This window comes from Dysidea avara, chromosome 7 (genome assembly GCF_963678975.1).
Source record: "Dysidea avara chromosome 7, odDysAvar1.4, whole genome shotgun sequence".
NCBI lineage: Eukaryota > Metazoa > Porifera > Demospongiae > Dictyoceratida > Dysideidae > Dysidea > Dysidea avara.
Window position 1 is genome coordinate 768,972 of NC_089278.1, and position 25,762 is coordinate 794,733.

At 35.7% G+C, this 25,762-nt stretch overlaps 1 protein-coding gene across 1 annotated transcript in view; it reads left to right on the top strand.

Moving 5' to 3' along the window:
- The first annotated feature begins 678 nt into the window (after positions 1–678).
- Positions 679–25,762, top strand: part of LOC136262334 (kin of IRRE-like protein 1) — a 30,408-nt gene continuing 5,324 nt past the window's right edge. The window contains exons 1-16 of the mRNA XM_066056565.1: positions 679–823; positions 2,620–2,931; positions 2,985–3,139; positions 3,297–3,432; positions 3,480–3,749; positions 3,795–4,091; positions 4,169–4,316; positions 4,364–4,536; positions 4,587–4,720; positions 4,770–4,905; positions 7,666–7,965; positions 8,992–9,291; positions 13,679–13,981; positions 14,032–14,328; positions 21,639–21,668; positions 23,037–23,124. Coding sequence (XP_065912637.1) covers positions 745–823; positions 2,620–2,931; positions 2,985–3,139; positions 3,297–3,432; positions 3,480–3,749; positions 3,795–4,091; positions 4,169–4,316; positions 4,364–4,536; positions 4,587–4,720; positions 4,770–4,905; positions 7,666–7,965; positions 8,992–9,291; positions 13,679–13,981; positions 14,032–14,328; positions 21,639–21,668; positions 23,037–23,124 — 3,158 coding nt within the window. The 5' untranslated portion in view covers positions 679–744. The remainder of the gene's footprint in view (positions 824–2,619; positions 2,932–2,984; positions 3,140–3,296; positions 3,433–3,479; positions 3,750–3,794; positions 4,092–4,168; positions 4,317–4,363; positions 4,537–4,586; positions 4,721–4,769; positions 4,906–7,665; positions 7,966–8,991; positions 9,292–13,678; positions 13,982–14,031; positions 14,329–21,638; positions 21,669–23,036; positions 23,125–25,762) is intronic.

Consider the following 25,762-nt stretch of genomic DNA (forward strand, 5'->3'; position numbering starts at 1 on the left):
TCATTCACCACTTGACCTTGCACTAAGTGAGAGTCATGCGACTCCTGTATATGCTATTAATTCACATACTCAGTGCTGCTATGTAGCCAAGAGGGATAATGGCGATCAATGAATATACTGCAACTCCAGGAATAACCTAGACCACTTTACAGCAGTTATTAGGGCCAGTTTCTTTTCTCTCTTAAAATATAAAAGATATTATAGACTTATGACATGTAACATTGTAAATACACAAGCAATTCATTGTTGTGCATCTCCATTTCCAGAACAAATCACTATAAATTCAGCTATATTACCCCAGATCTATATGTGTGATTGGACAATCTATCCACTGCATTGCTAAATCCCAATCTGTTGCATGGAAGTATTATAAATTAAAATTTGATTAGCATTTATTTTGTGATTTAGAGCTATCATGAAATGTCAAGAAGATTATGATCATGAGTGCTGAAATTGAAAAGTACAGTTAACAAACTGATATAGCCATATTAGGGTTAAACGGTCATTTGCATGGCTACCCATGACATACCCATGCATCCTATAGTTATGATTATAGTGATTGGTATAGCAGTTGTTTCGTGATTTCTCGTGAAATGTACACACATAGCTAAAGATGGTCAAGACAAGGAAAAGTGTCGCAATCATATTCATTGTGACTATGAGGAAGACGGTGACGTCATAGTAATCACAAGATAACACACACACACACCTACGCCTGAATCCAGTAGCGTGAGTAGAACAGCGATGAATTGGTACTTGGCAACTCTCTGGTTATTACTATTGTATACTTTAAGACCTGCCTCGCTGCTAGACCCTTTGAAAGGTGAGAATATGTGTGACATGTCATGCTGATTCTGTCCCCAGTAATACGCACAACCGCCTATGCGTAGCGGCTCAAGTCCTGATGTAGCCCAGTAGTGTAACAAGCTAAACTAGTGGTAACAAATTGTGTTACTGAATTGTACTTTACTTGCCACAAATATGTTTATTAGTTACTATAATTCTGCATGGGCAGTCCGTTCAGCTCGGACAACAAAAAACGTTTGCACTAATATATAGCTAGTAGCTATATAACTAGTAAATGAAAAAAAAACAACAACAATAGTTAGTTGCATCATAGCTAGCTACATAGCTGATAGGTCCATACATTTTTGGATAGCTACTAAAAATATTATGTGCATACAATAGCTAGTCTCTTGCCCAGACCACTTTTTTCCCTTTGGGTGGAGGAAAAGTGTACAAAGTGTCTTTATAAGCAGTTCCCTTTTCCCCCATGCACCCAAATACAGGGAAAAAAGTGGTCTGGGCATGAGACTACATATGAATGTGTTCACGTTGGTGCTCAAAATTAGAAGTTATTGAGGTAGTAATGTACCTAACCCCACCGGGAATAATAAGGGGACTAGTGGGAACAGGCACATTACTACCTCATTAAATCCATGTTCATACACATGTAAGTACACATTCATACACATGTTTGCTGCACAAATAATAATATATTTTCTACGTAGCTATTATGCACCTATCAATATTCCTACTGGGGAAATGGTGGGTTAGTTACTGAAAAATCAAATGGGGGTGCAAGAGTAATGGTCAAATACCCACGTAGCATAGCTACAATACACTTTAGCTTACTTATCAAACTCGGATTTCAAATAAAATCGGGCCAAAATCCCCTACTATATAGGGGATTTTGGCCCAACTAATGATGTGCTAGTTTGACTGTTTAAAATTTTCAGCATTTGTTAGCAAGCTAAAGTGTATTGTGTGCCATGCTACATGGAGATTTGACCACTAGCCTTGGTGCTAGGTGCATAATAGCTACGTAGAAAATATATTATTATTATTTGTACAGCAAACATGTGTATGCATGTGTGTCAATAGAGGTACCACTGTACAGTTTGTATGTGTCATCATGCACTTAGCCTTGATTGAATTAGTAAATAATATGTACTTATCTGGCTTAGCTTATATCGGCTTTGCACCATTTGGTGATTTTCTGATGTGGAATGCAGGTAAACGGGTCATCACCACCCTAGTAGCTACATGCCACAATAGCTAAGCTATGTCTAATTTCACACCCTAACTCTCCGCATTGCTGGCAGCTGTGCCGGCTAACTCAGCACAAAATCTTGATATACTAATTGCTGAGTGCATTAGCCAAAATCAACCACAACAAGATTCTGGTCCAGTTACTGACAAAAATGCATGGTGAAAGATGGTTTGACTTCTTGCTAGTAAATGTTATAATGTTGGAGAGTTCTTAGCACTTTATCTTGGTGCTTCACATTGCATGACCTAGCAGCTACTACAGCAATCTTGACAACTGAACTGTGTGTTTGTTGTTTAGACAAATGTACATAACTAACAGATAGGTATATAAATAAATAAGTACAGCAGTAAACAATTCAGGCACTGATGAAATCATCAAATAGTTTGTCAGAATCATTAGTGAGAAAAATGTGTTGAATGTGAATAAAGTACTCATGAATGTTATATTGCATATATAGTTTGTTTGTTCTATATGTGGGAAGAATTTTAAGTGTATTCATAGGCTATGCTAACCTTGGAGTCCATGTGCTGAACTATGAGTATATATCTGCATTTGTATGTTTTCAGAACGATATCGTGCTCATTCACATCCAGTATACTTTCGCAATGAACTGAAGGACGTGGTATTTTTCAGTGGAAGCACAATTCAACTTGACTGTGAAGCTAACTGTGAACCAAACTGTATCAGTGAATATAAAGTGCTTCATAATAGAAATTTCCTTTATGGTAATAGAGTCAACTTTATTACAAATCCTGGAAAATATACAGTTAACATTTTTAATGCCAGTATAAATGATACTGGGATCTACCAATGTAAAAAAGATGTTTGGCCACGACTCTCACACATTGCTGGGAGGGAGGCTAATGTACAAATGGCAGGTAAACTTAATCATTGTGTGGTGACAAAGTAATGTTTACAACTTTCTATATAGTAATTGGCCCCACTCTACAAGAGGTCAAATTACTGTCAATGGGAGACAGTGTGTTTCTACCATGCCATGTGAATACATCAAACAACATCTATCCTGTACCAGATCATGTTGAGTGGTGGAGAGATGGGACATTGTGTAGTTCATTATCTTGTGGGGTAAGTTGTAACTAAAAACAGAAAGTGACTATGACACTATGTACTATGTGTGGTATTATAATTGGAACTATTAAAATGTTTACCTGTGACCAGTACAGACTACTATTGTATATTCATAAGTCAACCATATGAATTCTTAATATGATATGTGTGATAGGATGACACTGTTATAACAAAGGATAATAGTATTCTGTTGAGGAACACCACTAAAAACACATCATTTAATTGTATGGTTTACTGGGATAATGTTCACAACACAACTTTCTCTCATCAAATCGTCATTACTCAACAAGGTACTGAATACCATTGTACCATAATGTGTTAATATTCCTCATAACAGGCAGTGATGTGGCTGTGAGGGTCTATCCAGAAAGTTCAAAGGTTAAAGTTAATGATGGAATTGACTTTGTATGTGTAGTGAATGGACATGGACGTAGTTATGATATCGAGTGGCGTTTTATTAATGACAATTTTGTAAACACATCATTACTCACACAATCACATGTGTTAAACATTCCTAATGTTCAACTTAATAATTCAGGGAAGTATGAATGTATTGTGAGTGGAAAAACACAGCGTAACACAGTTTCTGGAGCATTACAAGTTATAGGTAATAACTGTATAACGCTACATTACATGACTTTTGTCATTTTAGAACCACCTCACATTACCAATATCACTGGTGATGTATTAATTGATATTAACAACACATCAAGAAATGACATCATCCTAAAATGTGTGTTCACTGGTAACCCTACACCATCAGTATATTGGAGAATGGAGAGGAGAAATGAATTGATCAACCTCACCCATAATACTACCATTATAGGGAACACTGTCATTCTTACTCTCACCATAACAGATAATCTAGTACGTTACCTTGGATCATACCAGTGTATTGTTATCAGTGAAGCTGGCTACTTCAGTCAAACAACACGAATTTTACCAAAAGGTTAGTTACTTGCAACATAAATACCATAATATTAAGTGTACAAGTTAGTTGTAATACCACCCGATATAACATTTTAGGCTGGACCAGTCGGCCAAAGAATCTTAAGGCTAACTTTTTAGATGATAAGTATGATATGCTGGGAATTAATATAACGTGGGATCCACCTGACTATGTTGGTGGTGTACCTATCAGATATTACAAACTGATGTTCTGTGATCAGGAGGAGTAAGTGCACTCACGAAGACAGCAAGTTAATATATTTTTATTAATAGCATTGATGAAAGTGTTGTGTTAAAAGACTCTATCAATACCACCTATTATTTCTGGGATGGATTGGATTCTACCAACAGTTTTTCTATTACGTTCAAAGTATTGGTAGTGGATGAAGAAGGTAGAGAAAGGAGTGATACAAGAACCACTAACATACTTACTGAAAGAGATTTGCGTAGGTTTAAGCGAAGTCTTTTAATCATTTTACAATTTTGTATGTTACAGCATTCAAGTTGCAATTATCAGTTGACTGTGTTCCTGTTAATGTGGTTGTTCATTGGGAACTCAATTACAGCCAATATTTATATGTATTTGATGGTTATCATCTGAATTACTGGTGTAATTCAAATCCTGGACAAGTTAGTAAAGCTGTTATCATACACAAGAGTCACTTTGTTGTATTTGTAGATGTTAGGTGGTACTGTGAGAGACAATCAGATAAACAGCTTAACTGTTACTGGAGTCCCACTAAACGCTACGTGTTGGTTTATGTTGACAACTGATGGTGTGGAAATAAGTAGCAACAATGTGTCATGTTCAAGAGGTAAACAACTCTAGCTATGGTAATAAATTTTCTTTTTATACGAATTTGCATATGTATTTTAATTTGTATTAAAGAAGGTTAGTTACTTTAAGGAATTTCAAGTTTTGAATTAACAGATGGTTATAACACTTTGCATTGACCTTTAACTTATAACTTAACTTGTAACCTTTAACTTGTTGCAGTGACAATTTGTGAGAAACATCATTTTATGAGGTCATTTATAATAGACTTCCCTACAATACAGTGATATTATCAATGATGAAAATGACTGTGATAAGTGTGTGTTTATTAGGACAAGTTAATACTATTAAAAATTGGAGTTTTTTCTTAAGCGATAGTGGAATCAAACATAATACTTTGTTAACTCTGTGAAGTTGAGACATTTTTATTGTTTATTTATGTAGTGTCACCTAATATTACTGTACCAGTAGAAGGAGAAACACTTACCATCCAAACCACTACTGTCAGTTATTCATTGATAAAAGAATTAAGCCTAGGTATATCTCTTATCATCCAAACCACTACTGTCAGTTATTCATCTTCCTTATACGTCTACCTTAAAAATACCTTAAATTCTAGTTTGAATCTACCCCATCTATGAAAAGTTGATACCTCGACAGCTCTAGAAATCATAGTACTAGAGATATACTGGATATATGAGGCACATAAGATAGGAATACACATGCTGTGAGATGCTATCTAGACACTGTATTGTGCCTATAGATTAATTGTTTCATTACAGTAGAAGTTAGGCACATACACATTTCTTACTTGTGGTTAACCATGGCTGACATGACCCAATGCAAAGCTAAACATGCGACAAAGGTATACGCAGGAAGAAAAGCTGGAAGTACTGCAAAATAATGTCTCCTCAAGTGCTTACATCTCCCCTTCACTATGTATACAACAAACTGGTCTTTTGGATTGCGATATCATGAAGGATTTCACCCAGAAATGGAGTCAAATATCCTTATATGTCAAATATCCTTATATGTCAAATATCCTTATACACTGGCACGGTGACCATGAACTACTCCATTACAACATAGTGATTCCATGTTAAACACACCATAATTATTAATTTTGTGTACGCGCCTAACCAAGAGTTCATAATATAAAGAGGGAGGGAGAGTGTCCAACACTGTATTACCTGGTCAAAACACACTGTGTTCAAAGATTGCGCAATGACTATCAGCACCAAAAGTTATTAAATCACTACTGAAAGTGTGTTAATTCTATTAAAGCAAAGCACTAAGAATGCTTCCCTTTGATAAATCAACACCTATCAATGCTCTTCAGTAGGTGAAACCAGGTGACGAATTTGTATGGAATTATACTGAAGTATACTGAAATATTCAGGATATGATGCAATCTTTGAACGCAGTGTGTTTTTACCAGGTAATACAGCATTGGACACTCTCTCTCCCTCTTTATATTATAAATTCTTGGCCTAACAGATAGTATTATTTTTACAAAAGTTTTTCCCAAAAATTATAAGCACATGCGCTTAACAACCTGACTCTACAGTATTGCAGGAAAATTATAGGCCACTTTAGTAAGATATACCATAATTAAAATGCATTTAGGGATACATTGTTTCAGTAATATGTGAAAAAGTATTAGCTGATTATTACTGTGCTTCAATACAAGATTTGCTTATTTTTTAAGCTTAAAAATATACTTAGGAGATAAAATACTACACATATATCACGTACCATGCAGTGCTTTTTATAATTATATAGGGAGCACTGCAGGAGTATATATATATATATATATATATATATATATTCTGTCAGTAAAGCTAAGTTATGTGCTGTAGGGTACTACATTGTTTTAGTATAGTAGGACTTCGAGCACCCGTGCGCCAGTTCAATCATAAAAGTGTTCAGATAATTTAATTTGTTAGGATAAATGAAGCCCATTCATTTATATACAGAGTTCTGTTCAACTACGCTATTAGGGCACTAATAAAATTTTCACCTAATGATGACTACTCCGCTAATAGAGCAGTCACTAGTACTGTTCGGATAATCGAGGTTCGGATAATTGAGATTCAGATCCTACAATATAAGTGCTGGAGATATACTACAATAGTTATTCTTACATTTTAAACTGTACTACAACTTCAGTATACTGAAAAAGAAACTATATAAGGAAAAAAAATCCTGCACATAGGGCAGGTATATATAGTATATATAAGACATGGCTATGAGGTGTATTGCAGCTGTATTCACTTATATACACCCCATTTTATCATTTCACTTTATTATTCACAAATAATTCCCATATAAGTAGTTTCTATTTTTGTGTTATGTGTATATTTATATGTATGTGCAGGGCTCCACTGAAAATCAGTGGATTCCCTCTGTAAATATTACAATTACAATTACAATCATCATGTCTTGTTTAGTTCCTTCAGTTATTGTTGTTGATGTGAAAGATCAAACACAAGTTGAGGGATATTCAGTCAATTTCACTTGTCAGGCTACTGGTGAACCAGTTCCTACCATTAGTTGGTACTTTAATGATGTACCAGTGAATATGTCAACAGATGACAAACATAACATATCAACAATGTCAGTAAATGAGACTAGTATTAATAGTAGATTAATAGTGAAGAGTGTGAAGTCATCTGATGTGGGTACCTACACATGTAAAGCTACTAATATATTATCAACTGATATCAGTTCTGGTGTTCTATCAGTTAATGGTATGTGAATGTAACAAATTTGTTAACCTATTTCATCCATCATCATACAGTGTCACCTAATATTACTGTACCAGTAGAAGGAGAAACAGTTACCATCATTGAAGGTGGTAACATCACATGTACAGCTACAGGTTATCCTGTACCAGATATTGTATGGCTGGACATTAATGGAAGTGAAGTGGACAAGACAAGATTAGTAACTAGTAGTGTAATGGCTACAGGTGTTGGTAATGTGTCAATTGTGAGTGTATCAATGATTGAAGTTATGAAAGGAGATGGTGGAGTGTACACATGTTTAGCTACTAATCCTGTTGGTGATGATAACACTACTGTCAATGTTAATGTACAATGTAAGTGTATACTAAAACCATACTTGGTACAGCTAGTACAAGACAATGTATGAATATCAAGTTGTGTAGTGTGGGGAAATTGAGAAATCAATGTATCATCAGTTGTAACTAATATGCAATTCTAGCTCCATGTGAGTAGTCATCCCCAGACATTTCCCCTTAATGTTCATCTGAAATTCAATCCTCTTATGTTCTTCTTTTTACATTCATATTTATTACTGACACAAGATACAAAATAAACAGTGTTTTAAGGAAAAGGTGAAATTGAAGTTAGTGATCAGTTGATGTTGTAGTGTCTATGTAAATCCAACAGTGAAGAAATCTTGGCTGTCATCTTTTACATTATTATGTTATCCATTATTTGTACAACACAAAGGTGTCAATTTGTAGTATAGTGTTTCCCACTGCATACAGTAAGGTCATAGTTTCCATACTATACCTGCTAGTGATCAAGTGTATTTAACTCAGACACACTCTTCCGTAGGTAGGGGTCTGGAATATTTCTACATTCTTGTTACATGTTTCTGACTCCCTGTATTCACAGGCTTTAGCCTTCTCACAGGTCCCTAGTGGGATAGCATTTAATAATAAATAAGTATAAGGATACGAAATGAGCTGGAAAATTACTATTTCACTTGCCAGTAGTCAATATTTAAGACATGTCGATGTTGTGATGCAGTACCAGTGTGAGATAATAATGACATACATGAGGAGCTCATAAGTGCCACAAGGCACTTCGGCACTTATAAGCTCCTGATGATGCTTTGATCTTTGGAGGATAATGAGATTTCAAACCCACTTAGAGACCAGCATGGATTAATAATGCTAATAATATCTCCAGTACATTACAGTGATCACTATTAGGTTATAAAAAATTATTCTCATACAAATTAAAGAATTTCATAGATATCTGCTTTAGAATTGGTGAGAAGCAATCTAATTGTAATTATCACTTCATCTAAACTCTTCCATTCCATTCAACAGGTGTAGTTTAACTGTTGTATTAATATTGTTACATCTTTTTAGTTCCTTCAGTTATTGTTGTTGATGTGAAGGATCAAACACAAGTTGAGGGATATTCAGTCAATTTCACTTGTCAGGCTACTGGTGAACCAGTTCCTACCATTAGTTGGTACTTTAATGATGTACCAGTGAACATGTCAACAGATGACAAACATAACATATCAACAATGTCAGTGAATGAGACTAGTATTAATAGTAGATTAATAGTGAAGAGTGTGAAGTCATCTGATGTGGGTACCTACACATGTAAAGCTACTAATATATTATCAACTGATAACAGTTCTGGAGTTCTATCAGTTAATGGTATGTGGTCATGTATATGTATGAAAAACTGTCATGTAGTTATTCCATTGGTATATACCGGGGGGTAGCCAGTGCCCACGCAAAAACCCAACACAGTGTACGAGAGTCCCAATATTTAAGTATTTCAAAACGTATTTCTGTATTATTTCAATAAATATTTCATGTATTTATAATTGGATTTCTCAGATAGTGTACAAGAGTTCCAAGACATTAGCTACCCCTCGGTATATACCCTGTATAGCCAGAAATTTTCAAGGGACAAAACTTTCACAAAAGTGTACAATTTTGCTTTTTTTATTCACAAAAATCTAGAAAATATTTTTCCATTAGATAGCCAGAAATTTTCAAGTGACAAAACTTATGCAAATTTTGTGAGAAATGATGGCTTTGTGAAAATAAGTCACGAAATGTTTGAGGTTACACACAGTAGTCCAATGGAACAATCAGGTGATACAGTACTCTAATAGAGCAATTATATGTGCTGGTCATGCCCTTATTAAGATGGATATCATCTAAATCCATCATAATTTGTACAAAGTGGACGAGTAGCTATAACAAACACCATATTTACTCAAATTGTACCACTACCCCTTGACCACTGGAGAAGAATATAAACCTTCAAACAGTGCTGCACTACAGTACTGTTTGATGAGCATTATTTTAAATCTACCCATGACTAGCTATCTAATATCATACAACACTTGTTTTATGCACAACTCCATTCTTTCATCCCAGCATGATTAATTAATTGTGTTATGAGTTTACTAACCAATATCTGGAATTATTTGATAGCTGTTTGAGTTTACCAAGGCAATGCCTTACTTAGATACTAAAGTGAACAACAGGCATTTACAAAAATGTGATTCAAGGGTTTGGTACAATTCATAAAACAAAGACAAAAACTCTTCAAATAGTACCCAACCAGAGGAGAATGGACATGTTCACGTTAGCTGTACATTTTCATTGGAAAATCTTCGTTTCAAGACAATTTTATTAAAGCTATAGTGCATTTGAAAGTTTATGTATTTCTAAATCTAACGGCGTGGTGAACCCCAGCAAACTCAGCTGATTTAGCTGGTAACAAAGCCAGAGTTTAAAGTGCTAATAAATTACCCAAAATCTGTTTTATTGAGGAGGGTAATACAGCGATCTCAGTGTAACGCAGTGAAGGGTCATTGTTTCATTACAGAAAACGTACGTAACAAGTCTGGTGAAGTTGTATGCATCAAATCACAATTTATTAATTTCACCCTGAATCTCAAGTGCTTTTAGAAAACAAAGTACAAAGCCTTGAAGCTTACGTGAAGGATGATCTGAATATCTAACGAACCCAGTGAACCCTATTGTTTTTCAGTTCAGTATTGTGACTATTGAGGGTCACGTGAAATACCAAAGAAAAGAATGCAATTAAGAGCAAGGTATTTAAGTAGCGCTTATGGCGCGTCCAACCTCCTCTGGTACCCAACTACAGTACCATATGTTACACAATTTGAGTAAATACAGTATACGGCACATGGCTAGAAATTTTTGAGGGACATGCAGTTTCTTGTTTTCATGTTTTTTATTATGTCTTCTGCTTTGCTTGAAAACTTGTCCCCTGATAAGATGCTCTCTCCAAATTAAACTATGCCCCTTTTCAGCCACCATTTTGAATGGAACAAGAGCATGCAATGCTTATCATGGCATATGCTGCTTCATAGTCACTGTTGTTTTGTTGTAAAAGAGAAGTGTATTTCAAATAGATCAAAAAATAAACTCTGAAATGAAGCCACAGGCGCTTCTGGTGAGTTTTGGTAGACCTTCTATGCAAGTTGCCATAATCCAAGAAGGTAGTTTTAATTGAATTTCCTCTTTCCATGGCTTGGTACAAGCTGGAAGTAATGACAAAGTTATTGTATGATACAGACCATCAGTGTTCTCTTTATTGTGGAGTTTCAAGCTGGTGTGCTATAATGCACAACCAATTCTAATGTATCTTAGTAGAAAGATGACCTGATTTTAGTGTGTATATACTAATAAACTACAAATAGGTCCGGTCCATTGACAAGTGTCCTGATTATCAGGTGGTCAATCTAAAGCATCTACTTTGATGGCTTCCACTTTAGTAGATTACACTTCTTCCATGTCAGCTAAGCTATCCAGTCAACCTAGGAGAGTACTGCACTAAGAAGCAGATTCTGATTCTTACACATGCATACACTTGTGGGGTGAGAACATGTGGATCATTAGATTTTGCACATGTATTTTGCAAAACAGTGTTTTTCTATAGTTGTAGACAAAAGAGTACTCTTAGGACCACTTAGTCTGGGCCCTAACCATGTAGCAAACTGGTTATATATATACTGTGGATCCATCCTTTATACACCCAGTATATGTAGCCATCAACATTCTTTAGTATAATGACTGAAGTAGGGTTATTTGTGTAACATTGAAGTACTCTAATAGAACAGTCGCTGAAAATAAAATGGTACGTTAAAAGAATTAAGCCTAGGTATATCTCTTATCATCCAAACCACTACTGTCAGTTATTCATCTTCCTTATACGTCTACCTTAAAAATACCTTAAATTCTAGTTTGAATCTACCCCATCTATGAAAAGTTGATACCTCGACAGCTCTAGAAATCATAGTACTAGAGATATACTGGATATATGAGGCACATAAGATAGGAATACACATGCTGTGAGATGCTATCTAGACACTGTATTGTGCCTATAGATTGTTTCATTACAGTAGAAGTTAGGCACATACACATTTCTTACTTGTAGTTAACCATGGCTGACATGACCCAATGCAAAGCTAAACATGCGACAAAGGTATACGCAGGAAGAAAAGCTGGAAGTACTGCAAAATAATGTCTCCTCAAGTGCTTACATCTCCCCTTCACTATGTATACAACAAACTGGTCTTTTGGATTGCGATATCATGAAGGATTTCACCCAGAAATGGAGTCAAATATCCTAATATGTCAAATATCCTTATATGTCAAATATCCTTATACACTGGCACGGTGACCATGAACTACTCCATTACAACATAGTGATTCCATGTTAAACACACCATAATTATTAATTTTGTGTACGCGCCTAACCAAGAGTTCATAATATAAAGAGGGAGGGAGAGTGTCCAACACTGTATTACCTGGTCAAAACACACTGTGTTCAAAGATTGCGCAATGACTATCAGCACCAAAAGTTATTAAATCACTACTGAAAGTGTGTTAATTCTATTAAAGCAAAGCACTAAGAATGCTTCCCTTTGATAAATCAACACCTATCAACGCTCTTCAGTAAGTGAAACCAGGTGACGAATTTGTATGGAATTATACTGAAGTATACTGAAATATTCAGGATATGATGCAATCTTTGAACGCAGTGTGTTTTTACCAGGTAATACAGCATTGGACACTCTCTCTCCCTCTTTATATTATAAACTCTTGGCCTAACAGATAGTATTATTTTTACAAAAGTTTTTCCCAAAAATTATAAGCACATGCGCTTAACAACCTGACTCTACAGTATTGCAGGAAAATTATAGGCCACTTTAGTAAGATATACCATAATTAAAATGCATTTAGGGATACATTGTTTCAGTAATATGTGAAAAAGTATTAGCTGATTATTACTGTGCTTCAATACAAGATTTGCTTATTTTTTAAGCTTAAAAATATACTTAGGAGATAAAATACTACACATATATCACGTACCATGCAGTGCTTTTTATAATTATATAGGGAGCACTGCAGGAGTATATATATATATATTCTGTCAGTAAAGCTAAGTTATGTGCTGTAGGGTACTACATTGTTTTAGTATAGTAGGACTTCGAGCACCTATGTGCCAGTTCAATCATAAAAGTGTTCAGATAATTTAATTTGTTAGGATAAATGAAGCCCATTCATTTATATACAGAGTTCTGTTCAACTACGCTATTAGGGCACTAATAAAATTTTCACCTAATGATGACTACTCCGCTAATAGAGCAGTCACTATAGTACTGTTCGGATAATCGAGGTTCGGATAATTGAGATTCAGATCCTACAATATAAGTGCTGGAGATATACTACAATAGTTATTCTTACATTTTAAACTGTACTACAACTTCAGTATACTGAAAAAGAAACTATATAAGGAAAAAAAATCCTGCACATAGGGCAGGTATATATAGTATATATAAGACATGGCTATGAGGTGTATTGCAGCTGTATTGCACTTATATACACCCCATTTTATCATTTCACTTTATTATTCACAAATAATTCCCATATAAGTAGTTTCTATTTTTGTGTTATGTGTATATTTATATGTATGTGCAGGGCTCCACTGAAAATCAGTGGATTCCCTCTGTAAATATTACAATTACAATTACAATCATCATGTCTTGTTTAGTTCCTTCAGTTATTGTTGTTGATGTGAAGGATCAAACACAAGTTGAGGGATATTCAGTCAATTTCACTTGTCAGGCTACTGGTGAACCAGTTCCTACCATTAGTTGGTACTTTAATGATGTACCAGTGAATATGTCAACAGATGACAAACATAACATATCAACAATGTCAGTAAATGAGACTAGTATTAATAGTAGATTAATAGTGAAGAGTGTGAAGTCATCTGATGTGGGTACCTACACATGTAAAGCTACTAATATATTATTATCAACTGATATCAGTTCTGGAGTTCTATCAGTTAATGGTATGTGAATGTAACAAATTTGTTAACCTATTTCATCCATCATCATACAGTGTCACCTAACATTACTGTACTAGAAGGGGAAACAGTTACCATCATTGAAGGTGGTAACATCACATGTACAGCTACAGGTTATCCTGTACCAGATATTGTATGGCTGTACATTAATGGAAGTGAAGTGGACAAGACAAGATTAGTAACTAGTAGTGTAATGGTTACAGGTGTTGGTAATGTGTCAATTGTGAGTGTATCAATGATTGAAGTTATGAGAGGAGATAGTGGAGTGTACACATGTTTAGCTACTAATCCTGTTGGTGATGATAACACTACTGTCAGTGTTAATGTACAATGTAAGTGTATCTTTACCATATATCCATATGGAATGATATAAAATTATACTTTAACATAATGTTGAAAGTAGGGCTGCACCGATTCTAGTATCGGTATCGGTATCGGGCCAATACTGCTGTTTTCATGAAGTATCGGAATCGGCCATTATATTGTTGCAGATACCGACTCTTATCACGTGCGAGAATAAAATAACGTTTGTTTGTACTTGCTTATTTTACTAGCACAGTGGATGCCTAAAAGCATCAAGTATAACACTAATAGCTAACTACCAGCAAAATTGTACTGATCTATGCCGAAACCTACGTGTGAAAACGCTTTACTGAGAAAAAGATCGATATACTCTAATAGAACAGTCAATAACTCTAATAGAGCAATCAGGTAGAATTAAGTGACTGTTTCAATATTAGAATATTTTGTGTTTTTGTAAGCACCATTATGATATTATTTACACTTCTCCAGAAGAATACTGGAATATCCACTGGTTTGCATTTCAGTGACTTCTTTCTTTGTGAATCTTGATTGGCTACTTCATTATAAACATGAACCATACTGAAAACATGATTGATTGATTGATTGATTATAACTTTACAGAACTGCATACAAGTATAGAATAACGGATGTACAATTAATAAAATCTTTAGGGTACAGTACTGATGGTCCGCTAGCTCAAGGCTACCGGCCATTAAAAATCAAAAATTTATTACTTACCGTATTACATTACTTATAAAAATTACATTACTTATACTTAAAGAGTTACATTAAAGGGGACGGGGTGTGTTGGAACATCTACTACATGGGCATAAAAAATGAAATGTACGAGGGTTGTCATGTCTAAAGTTTGATAAAAAATGTGACCATAGAAACTTATAAATCCTTGTCTTGTTCGTTTTAATAAATAAAGATAAGTCAATAGGGGGTAGGGCATTCCACAATCAAGGGATTCTATTGAAGAAAAAATGTCTATCTGCATTATTGTTGTTTCTAACATTACCACTTGAGGAGGACCTGGTATTTCCATCAGCAAAAGTTATGTAGTCTGTGATATTAAAAGAGGGAGAGGGATACTTGAGTGATTTTAGCGTAAACACTAGTTCATTAAGCTCAAAGGTGTACATTAAAGGTAGTAGGTTAAGTTGTTTGAGTCTATCAAAGTAATCAGAACTGTAGTCATTTAAAATAAACTTTGTTGCTCTCCTCTGGATCTGTTCAATAAGTGTGATGTCCTTGATAAGGTTAGGCCTCCAAATCACTGAACAGTATGTAACTTGCAATCTCACTAAAGAAATATACAAAGTTCTCTTGGCTGTCACTATTTGATGCCTGCTAAAGCTGCGACGGAGCAGTCCTAGCATTCTGTAGGTCTTAGGGATTATGGTTTTGTAGTGTTGATCCCAAGATAGGTCTGTTGATATTATAATACCAAGATCTTTATGTGAACAATTTGTTAAAACCTGTGTGTCAGCTATTTTGTAATTAGTGATGACTTTTGCATTAATACTAAGGTGGACACTCTTTTTTGGATTAAAGTACAAGAATACCATGAAATGCACTTATAATAAATGTGTGCACTATGAAGTAGCTACTTTAAGGTACTTGGTATCAGTACTTGTACTTGCAGATACTTCCCAGCTGAGTACTTGGTATTTGAAGTATCAGTGAAAAGTGGAATTGGTGCAGCCCTAGTTGAAAGCATACACATATAAATGTTACTACCGTATAGCGGGTTTTCTCACGGACAAATTTACCTGGGAAAATAAAATCACGCGACACTTAATCTTGCAAGGTGATATATTCGCAATATTAAATTCCTTGTGTGAATTTATTACTCGTTGTAATAAGTGTTCGAATACGAGATGGAAAGCAGTGGAATTTTTGCCATGTTAGCCGTGTTTCTTTGTATCTGTGCTTGTATCCACAATGAATTGGTGCAGGCGCCTGAAGTTCTCCAGGAAACGGGTAGGGCAGCCATCTTCAGCGATGTTTGGTGAAGAAACACGTGTTGTGTAGGGGAACAAACACACTGATTGAGCCATTATAAACAATCAGCAAGTTGTTATGTACATAAACAAGCACCTGGTTTGTTGGCGAATGTTCTAACATGGCAGTTTTACATGTGCTAAAAAACTCACGATCAACAAAATTCCATGTGATAAAATATGTCGCGAATTTTAATATTGCTATGTGCCCAAATCACAACATTAAAGTCCTCACAATAAAAACCCACTATACAGTATATTGAAATAAATATCCACACAGAAACAGCCAAGCTGTGAAAAAGGTGTGGCTTTAAATAGCCTCGGTGAAAAAAGTAGTGAGATCAATGGCCGTCACTATTTAGTGGACTGACTGACATATTTTTTTGGTTTCATGATTGGATTACTGAGTATATACCACTAGTTAAGGGCCTTAGGGAAGTTGCAGCTCACTACTAAATGCTAAATACAATCAGTGGAACTGTCTATTATTTACTACTCTTCCACTATAAAGCACTTACCCTAGCTGGTGTATAGTAATGCTGCTGGGAATGTGACAGTGATAGCTCACCAGTTATGAGATATCCTTAAGAGCTAAATGTAGGTCAGACCATGCAAGACTATAACTCACTTCTCAAACTTGCTCTAAAGAAGAATATCATTATCTGACAAGTAGTTAACTGTCATTGTCACATTTCCTTCAACATTACTATACACCAGAGTAAGGAGTATAAGTGTTGTGTGGTGGCATAATAAAAGGCAGTTGTTGCACAGTCCACTAATCCTATTTAACATTTAGTAGTGGAGTGCAGCTTCCCTAAGGGTCCTTAACTATCAAGACTCAGTAAATACAATCACAGAATGTGCAAAAGATCAGTCCATTAGTCCATTCATTGTTCTAGTCCATTAGTCCAGTCCAGTGAATAGTTACGGCTTAAATCAATGGTGGTGGTCAAGAAATTGCTACAATGATAATAAATGTTTGTGATATTGACTTACCTAATATTTGTTCTGCATGCCTGACAAGTGTTTACCCTCTGTGCTGTGCCTCTCCTTTTATCTTCAATTATGATTTTATAATCTCGTTGACATAGATCTATCAGTGGAAATTTTAGATCGATCTATTGTACAGGAAATGTGTGCTCTATTAGTGGAGTACTTATTAAAACACACATGCAGTAATGTGTCATCTGGCCAAGTACAGCTGGTGTAGGCAAGTGACAGACAACTGTGTATTTTACATGAAATCAAGAAAGTGCCATTTTCACGTATCCATAGCTCAATAGTGCCTAAATGGTTTTTGCTGTAGAAACTTTCCCAGGGTAGGGCACCTCTCATTCCAAATTTGAATTGAATCTGCCCAGCCATCACTGAAATATGTCCCTTCAAATTTGTCTTATTTTTTCGTATTTTTCTTCTTAATCTTCTTCTAATTTCAGTTACAAACAAGTCACAGTATTCACCCTTGTAAAATCATCCTGTAGATCTCACTGTAGATAGTTCAGCTGTACATAACACTCTGTACATGGTTCAGTTGTATAGCAATAGCAACATGATATCATTTTATTCAGTTTCAGCATTCACACAAATGGCAGTCTTTAACTATTCCTGTAGTAAAGTAAAAAAATTAAAAAAGCTAAAAGTCAGAAAGCCTCAAAGCTAACCCTAAGCTGGCTTTGGGGCTTGCAATTACAAAAAGAAGTGATATCCTTACCAAAGTAGCCAAGCTTAGAATAATAGGGTGCAGCCCTCCAAAGGGTAAAAAAAAGTTGTGAAATCAAAAGTGGCAGCCAAGAAATGGCTACAATGATGCAGTACCAATCATTTTTACTGGTATTGCATCATTGTACCCATTTCTTGGCCACCACTTTTGATTTCACAACCTTTTCACCCTGAGGGCCACACTCTTTTGCTGTTTGGTAAGGATACATGTATATCAATGATGGTAGCTATTACAACATAGCTATGTGGGAAAATCCCTACTTTGGTATTAAACAGATGGTAGTAACATGACTATGTAGGGATTTCCCACATAGCTAATTAGCTATGTTGTAATAGCTACCATCATTTCATATCTCTTGTTTTTCACTGGAACTCTACTTTACTTTTAAATTAATATTCTTTTATTGTACTAGTTTAAAATTAATTTCATTGCAGCCATTTCTTTGCCACCACCTTTGATTTCACAACCTTTTCACTCAAGCTTTTGAAGGCTGCATCTTTACAGCTTGGATGTTTTGTGTGGATTTCATTTCTTTTTGTATTCTAAACCAACCCAACTATATGGCTAGCTTTGGAATTGATTTTCTGGGGCTTATGATAAGAATTTTTAAGTGTCAGGGGTGACAAACTTGTAGTTAGTTTGCCAAACATGTGCATCATTACACTGTATAGACACTGCACTTTGGTGTTTGTGCTGCCAAGTAGCCTGAATGTGTTGTTTGTCACAGCCACAAAGCAACTACTTTTGATACCAGCAGAAAGGTTGGCATTGTGGTCTCTCCCTTGGCTTGCAAGATTGTAGCATCTCCTAGCAACCAACTGCTGGTCATTGTTACAGTGGAACCTTCCTTAACGGTCACCTGAGTTGGGCGGTCACCTCAACATAGCAGCCACTTGACTACGGTCCCGACCAATTCCCAATCAGTTTGTACAGAAATAGTTTGCATTAAGCGGTTACCTCTATAACACGTATAACAGCCAGCTTTAGCAGTCCCAAACAGCACTTCGCTACACATAAGGCCTCTCACAAAGCGGCCAGCTACAGCCATTACGGTGAGTAAACTAGCTGCACTACTTTATACTTCTGTAGCTAATACGGAAAAGTTATAAACTCACAGTATAGAAAAGCTCATGGCAACTCCATGACTTTGCCTCTTCATGTGATTCTAATTAAAGATCACCTTACTATCTTGATTCCTGGATTTGCAATTGTGTAGCTAACAGTTCACCGTCTTTAAGGAAGTCCCTGTTTTTACTCACAGACTTTGTAGCCAGGGATCATAATTAGCTCGATTGCTGTCTCCAAACCCAGAGTAGCTTCAGGCTCTTTTCTGCTAATTTGTCTGCTATGTAAGTAAGTGATGTACTGGAGTGTAGCTAAATAGCCAAACCTGAGTATATAAGTCCCTGGAACCTTTGCATAAAGGCCAAACCTCAGTTTATGGCCTATGGCTGCTTTATGGAGGATATTGAGTTAGGCAGCCACCTCTCTATAAAGGCCAAATATTTCTGGCCGAAGGTGACCGCTTTAGACAGGTTCTACTATAATAGAATAAACAGTCATATGCACAGCTCAGACAGTAGGCTTCCCCTCACACTTTGAAAGGTCATGATGTCCTGCCATTATAATGACATGATGTCTTGCCATTATAATGAGAAAATGGGCAATTTGTCAGAGATTTGTGGGTTGTTTGACTGATATCATAAGCCCTGATTTTACCCACACTTCTCAGACACAATGATGATTATTGCAGCAGAAGTTATAATTATATTATTACATTGCCTGTTTTACTTGACTTTTTGATTATATTGTTGTAATACTCTAATAGAGCACACATTTTGAGGAATTCTATCACAACTCACATAGAATGTTCTATAAGATTGACAAGTACACAGAGCACAGTGGGGATATAACACTTCTTATTGTTTTACTGCGATTTAATATCGTGCACTACTGCAACTTGTTTCAGTACTTTTTATTGATGTGCTATGGTCCTTACTCTAGTTGAAAATTCCAAATTTTTCTGTGTACTTGTTTGTTAACTTTTTTTGTAAATAAGTATGACTGGTGAACCCACGTATACTGTATCTGAAATGGCACCGCGCACCCCAATTATCGTCTGAAAAGTGAAGTATCCATTATACTTTGTTGTCAGCTTTGTTCAACCCATTACACAGCATTTCGAATCAAGAACTGTTCGAAAAGCACCTCTGCAATCCACGCATACCGAAAGAAATGGTGCTGCACGCCCTGGTTATATCAATTATTGTCTGAAAAGGGAAGTATCCATTTCACTTCATTGTCGGTTATGTTCAACCCGTTACACAGCAGTACGAATCAAGAACTGTTTGAAAAGCACCTCTGCTATATATCAAAATAGCCACTATGACAAATACGAACGATTTCTGTTATGAAGGGAAGCCATCACGTGCTATCGCCAAATCGACACTTTTCGCTGTCAGCAAAGATGAATGGGACACAAAGGAGGACACTGGTAAGTCCATGAAGAATGCATTGTACATACTGCGGTATGCCACAAGGCACCTGTCAGGCCGGAGCGATGTCAAACAGTGAAAAAATCAAGCCTGTAGCCTTAGCCGTTATCGAGTTACGCTTGTCTGAAGGCATCAGTCAGTCAGTTACTCAGTCAGTCAGTCACTAGAAAATTCCGTTAAATTAGTTATTTTTAAAATTCCGTAGAAACTTGTTGAAAGCGTTTCGGGTCGATCTGAAAGCTTGTTTGGGCTTAGTTTTACCTAACCAATACTGCCGCATCGTCGTCAGGGGAAATTGAGACTGTTTTTTTGGTGATATTATTTCGTGGGCCATGCCTACTCCTTTGTGGTCCCTACTATACAGTTACTATCGTACTGTATGATAGATCTATGAAATTATAAACTTTTACTATATAAAATTAAATAGAAAATAAACACTATGATATCAATGGCTCAGGATTTGGTTTTTCAGTATGGAGGCCCCTGTTTCGAATTCTGGTAAGATTTTTGACATTTTTCATGCACCTTTTTTATCCCACAGTGACTGCTCTATTAGAGTCTCGACCCTGTTACTAACGGTTGTATGGATATTGCTTTGTAATTCTGTAGTTATTACTCCAAAGGCACTGCTACAATGGCTAGCCTATTTATACACCAAATTTCAAGTTATTCCCATAAGTGGTTTAGTTCGTAGCCAAGTTTGATTTCTACATGAATAAATGTTCATAGCATTGTAGATCTGTACCAAACATTTAAGGTAATTGAATTGCATGATTGCGTTTTATAACAATTTTTGTGAAGTGTGCAAAAAGAACTCTATAGACCCCTTAAAACAAAAAATGGCTGCTCATATATCATGAATGGTGGAACAAATTTTATGAAATTTGCTGTGTGGCCTATCCCATGTGGTGGGCAACTATAATGCAAAATGGTGTGTTTTGGAGAAGGGACCATGGAATTCTGTAGGTGTGAAAATCATGTTTTCTTTCTCCCTGTCAATACACTTGGTGTGATGCACTGGCTTTCTTGGTCGCACATTACACTACTGTGTGTCTTGATTCATGTTATAAAGTCAGCAAATCACACATGTAGATAATATGTTTTTTCTCTTGTTTTAGCTATTTTGCAAGAAGGCTCTACTGCATCACGTAAGTGCTTACTGATCAGTGGTGTGGGCCTAGTAGGACCTAATGAACTCTGGTGCCCTACCAGAGGTTTTGTATTAATGTCAAGCAGTGTTGTCAACATGTTACTTATGTAATGAATGCATTATGTAATATTATTCCTTTATAAAGTAATACATATCACGTTACATTTCTTGAACCAGAAATATGTAATGGGTAGTTACTTAAGTAGCATGTTACTGGTTGTTACATGTGTTACAGTAATATTATTACCTAATGAAGTACTAACACATTGCTTAACTAGTGCGTTATATTGTTATGCAATGTGCTTCTGTATTTATTACCATTATGTTATGTCAATAAAGTATCTTCTGAACACTATATTCTAAGAATCGTTAATCTAATCACATGATTATTAGTCTGGCATTTAGCAATGTAGCTTTTTTCATAGGTAAACAAGTTATGCTTTATTAAATTAGCAAATGTTGCTCTAGACATGACAACACCTATTGCTGAAAATGCAACTTAATATATTACTACGCACTTTTAAAACTAAGTAATAATGTAACTGTAATGACAGCAACAAGTGTATTAGTAACTGCCCAACACTGCCCAACACTGTTAGAGCTGTGTAATACTCTAATAGAGTAGTAATTATATCATTTAGTCTTGTATGCAATATTTTGCTAGCTGCTGATGTTTTTGAGTGTGAATATAATTCTTTGCATTGTGAGGTGACAGATTAGAAAGTCTTTGTTGTCTACACATGTTTATATCACATCAACAACAGTGCGGTAGTTTCATATGTAGATTTATAATTGTGACCAGATTTTACAAGACTGATCCAAATCGCACATCAGGCATAATCAAACTAACACCTCCAGTGGATAGCTACACTATCGTTATCAAGTCTATCTCTTGCCCACCCCACCCCACCATCCCCACCCTTCGCCCCTTTGTGAGCACTTGTGATACTACTTTGCTTGTCCAACTTCCCAGATTTCCATCTTATTTGGTGGGAAACTCTACAAGCAGCTACAAGTACTGGAAGTGGTCTGAAAAGTAATAGATTGATACATATCTTGTGTAAATTTCATATGCATGCTTGCTATCCTTGGCAAGTTATACTGGTTTGAATTCTTTAAAACTGTTTATCTCAAAACTTGTAATGTGTGATTTGGATTGTTTGTCCAAAATCCAGTCACAATCAAATAAAAAATTGATGTTACTGGTAAAGTACAACAAATGTTTTAGTTTTCTAACTACATATAAGTTGGGGTAGACCCTACTAGATTGGACTGCCTTTGAGTACTCAAATGTCCTACCAAATGTCCAGACAGTCTAGATACACGATTTTTGATAGTGTTGTTATGTGATTATTTCATTTTTCAGGATGGTATTTGAGTTTGCCAATATTTGGTGTCATTGCATTGGGAATTTTCAGTGCCAGTTTATTGATGCTTTTTATCAAGAAAAGAAGGTAAAGAAATTATTTGGTATGGCTTCCTTCATTGTTATGAATTTACAACTGCCGCATGTAATAAAGTTTACTCTAAAACAATCCAAAGCAATGCAGATAAATAAATAAATAAATAAATAAATAAATAAGGGTATAGTTGCAGTCTGAATATAGTGGGAAAGAATAGGCACATTCCAAAATTACGTTACTGTCATAGCAACAGACTTCCGCCATTTTGAATGGGGCCACCATTAATAATCACAATTATACAACGATGAAAACAGCTCGAACAATGCAGTATTGTTGAACAAGCAAAGGAAGCCTTCAAGGTTGTGTTCTGGTTAGAGGCAGGTGGTCATTCAGGGTTGAACAGGTGTGCAGCATTGACAACACTAATTGCCAGTGTCTGGGTGGTTAGCTACTACTGCTATCAATGACTACCCGGCTAAAAAAGCTATCCTTGTACAGCAAACAAGGCAATTGGTGTTGTCAACACTTGGTGCCTGTTCAACCCAGATAACCACCTGCCTCTAACCAGAACATCAATTTGCAACCTTGAAAGCTTCATAGCCTTTTGTTCAACAATACCACTTTGTTTGAGCTGTTTTCATTGCCATATTTCAACACAGCACAATCATGATTATTAATAGTGGTCCCATTCAATATGGCGGAAGGTTCTTGCTATGACAGTGATGTAATTTTAGAATGTGTCTATTGTTTTACATGTATTTGTGATGTGTGCATGTGTAGTACAATAATATTGAAGTAAAGCATGTAATAGATCCACCAATGGTAGTTAGAAGTCCTCAAAAAAATATGCGAGTATTACAATAATATTACTATTGAACTAAAGCATGTAATACAATACATTTATAAGTCAGTCTTAACTAATCATCATTGTGTCTGTATAGATAAGAAGAAATGTGAGTAGAAACAAGTCACTGGTTTTGGGGCCTTATAAAGACAAAAAGAAGTGAAATCCACACTGTGTGCATTGTTAAAATTTATTAGCATTAACATTATTACAACCATTTCTTGGCCACCACCTTTGATTTCACAACTGTTTTCACCCAGACTTTTTAGGCCACATCATTTTTGCATTCTTGGCTGTTTTTGTGTGGTTAAGCTTATCAAGAATTTCTTCAACGCAGTTAATATTCAAGTCTGTTACCATACACTCTGGTTATTAGGCACATGCACATATAATTTTTGGAAGCATTATTTGTGAAATATATTAATACTTGTTAAGCACATACTGTATAGCCTAAATAAATTGCTGATTTTGCATTTTTGGGGGTTACCAGTGAAAATTTTATCCTTGAAATATTTAGACCTCCATTATAGTCCAATACATTTTGAGAGTGTTTGTAAATTCAAGAAAATTTTGTTCTTAGCAACATTGCTCAACCTCGAAAATTTTTCCCCTTGAAATATTTAGGCTATAGCTACAGTACACTTATGTATAAATGAGTTCACAAGGAGTTTCTTTTAGGAGAGAATTATTAGTGCCCACCATGTTTTTCAAGCCATTTTGATACCAGTATTCATTCAAATATATAGTTTGCTTCAGTTGACGAAATGGAAATCCTGAGAAGTTGGGTGAAGTACAGGGTGGTAGTATCTGCTAGATACCTGCCTGTGATCATCAAGTGTACTGTGACACTTCTGGTTTGTTCTAAGTTATTTTGCTGCCATTCTACATATCACGAACTTACAGCAGTAATTTCAATTGTATGTGCTTAGCACACAAGTGTCTAGCACAAGTATACCATTAATTTTTTTGTGCTTGACAAGCAATAACTGTGTGCACCTAAAAATGGTATGGTATAGTTTCATGCACTTGTGACAACCAATTTGGGTATTCAACATTAATTTTACGTTTCAGTTGATTTGAATATGCCCCAACTTTATCCCACAATGTCCCATTTTGTGTATCACACTTTATTCCATGGTGTTCACCTACTGATGTAGGTTTAAACGCTTTTCAAAAAAAATGTATGCTACACAGCACTGCAAATTCTTGCTTATATAATAATAAGAGCCTGGACAACATATATTAACAGAATGACTGACTGACATTAGTGCTGACTGATGTTATGATAATATCACATCAGTGACATCATTATACTAATGCTGTGAGACAAGTGACCAAAAATGAATACAAATACTATCAATGTGCATGTTCCTCTTCCACTAACTAGTTGATTTATACAATTTTGATAGCAACATCCTGTTCGCTAAAATGAGAATACTCTTGTGATTCATGATGCAGTATATATCCGTAATCTCCTGCCCAGTCCTAACAGTCTGACAATACTCTGACATGATATAATATTGGCTGGTCAATAAAACTCATGGAGTCATGCATTCACCTAAATGAATGATTTGAAGTTGGAAAAAAGGCAACTGTCAAGTCCTATTTTGCTGAACAGTCAAATCACAAATTTCCACACTACCAGCTGTACCCTTTGCTTATGGAATTATTGACTGTCAACAGTACATAGCCTTACAGGCCTTCATTTTCAGATATTTTTCACTGCTTTTGAACAATTATGCAACTATTTATTTTTAATTGACCAATCCTGTTGCACCAGACCATACACAGCACAAGACTAGTGTATGGGTCATTCCATGTCAAATCAACAAGGAATTTAGGGTC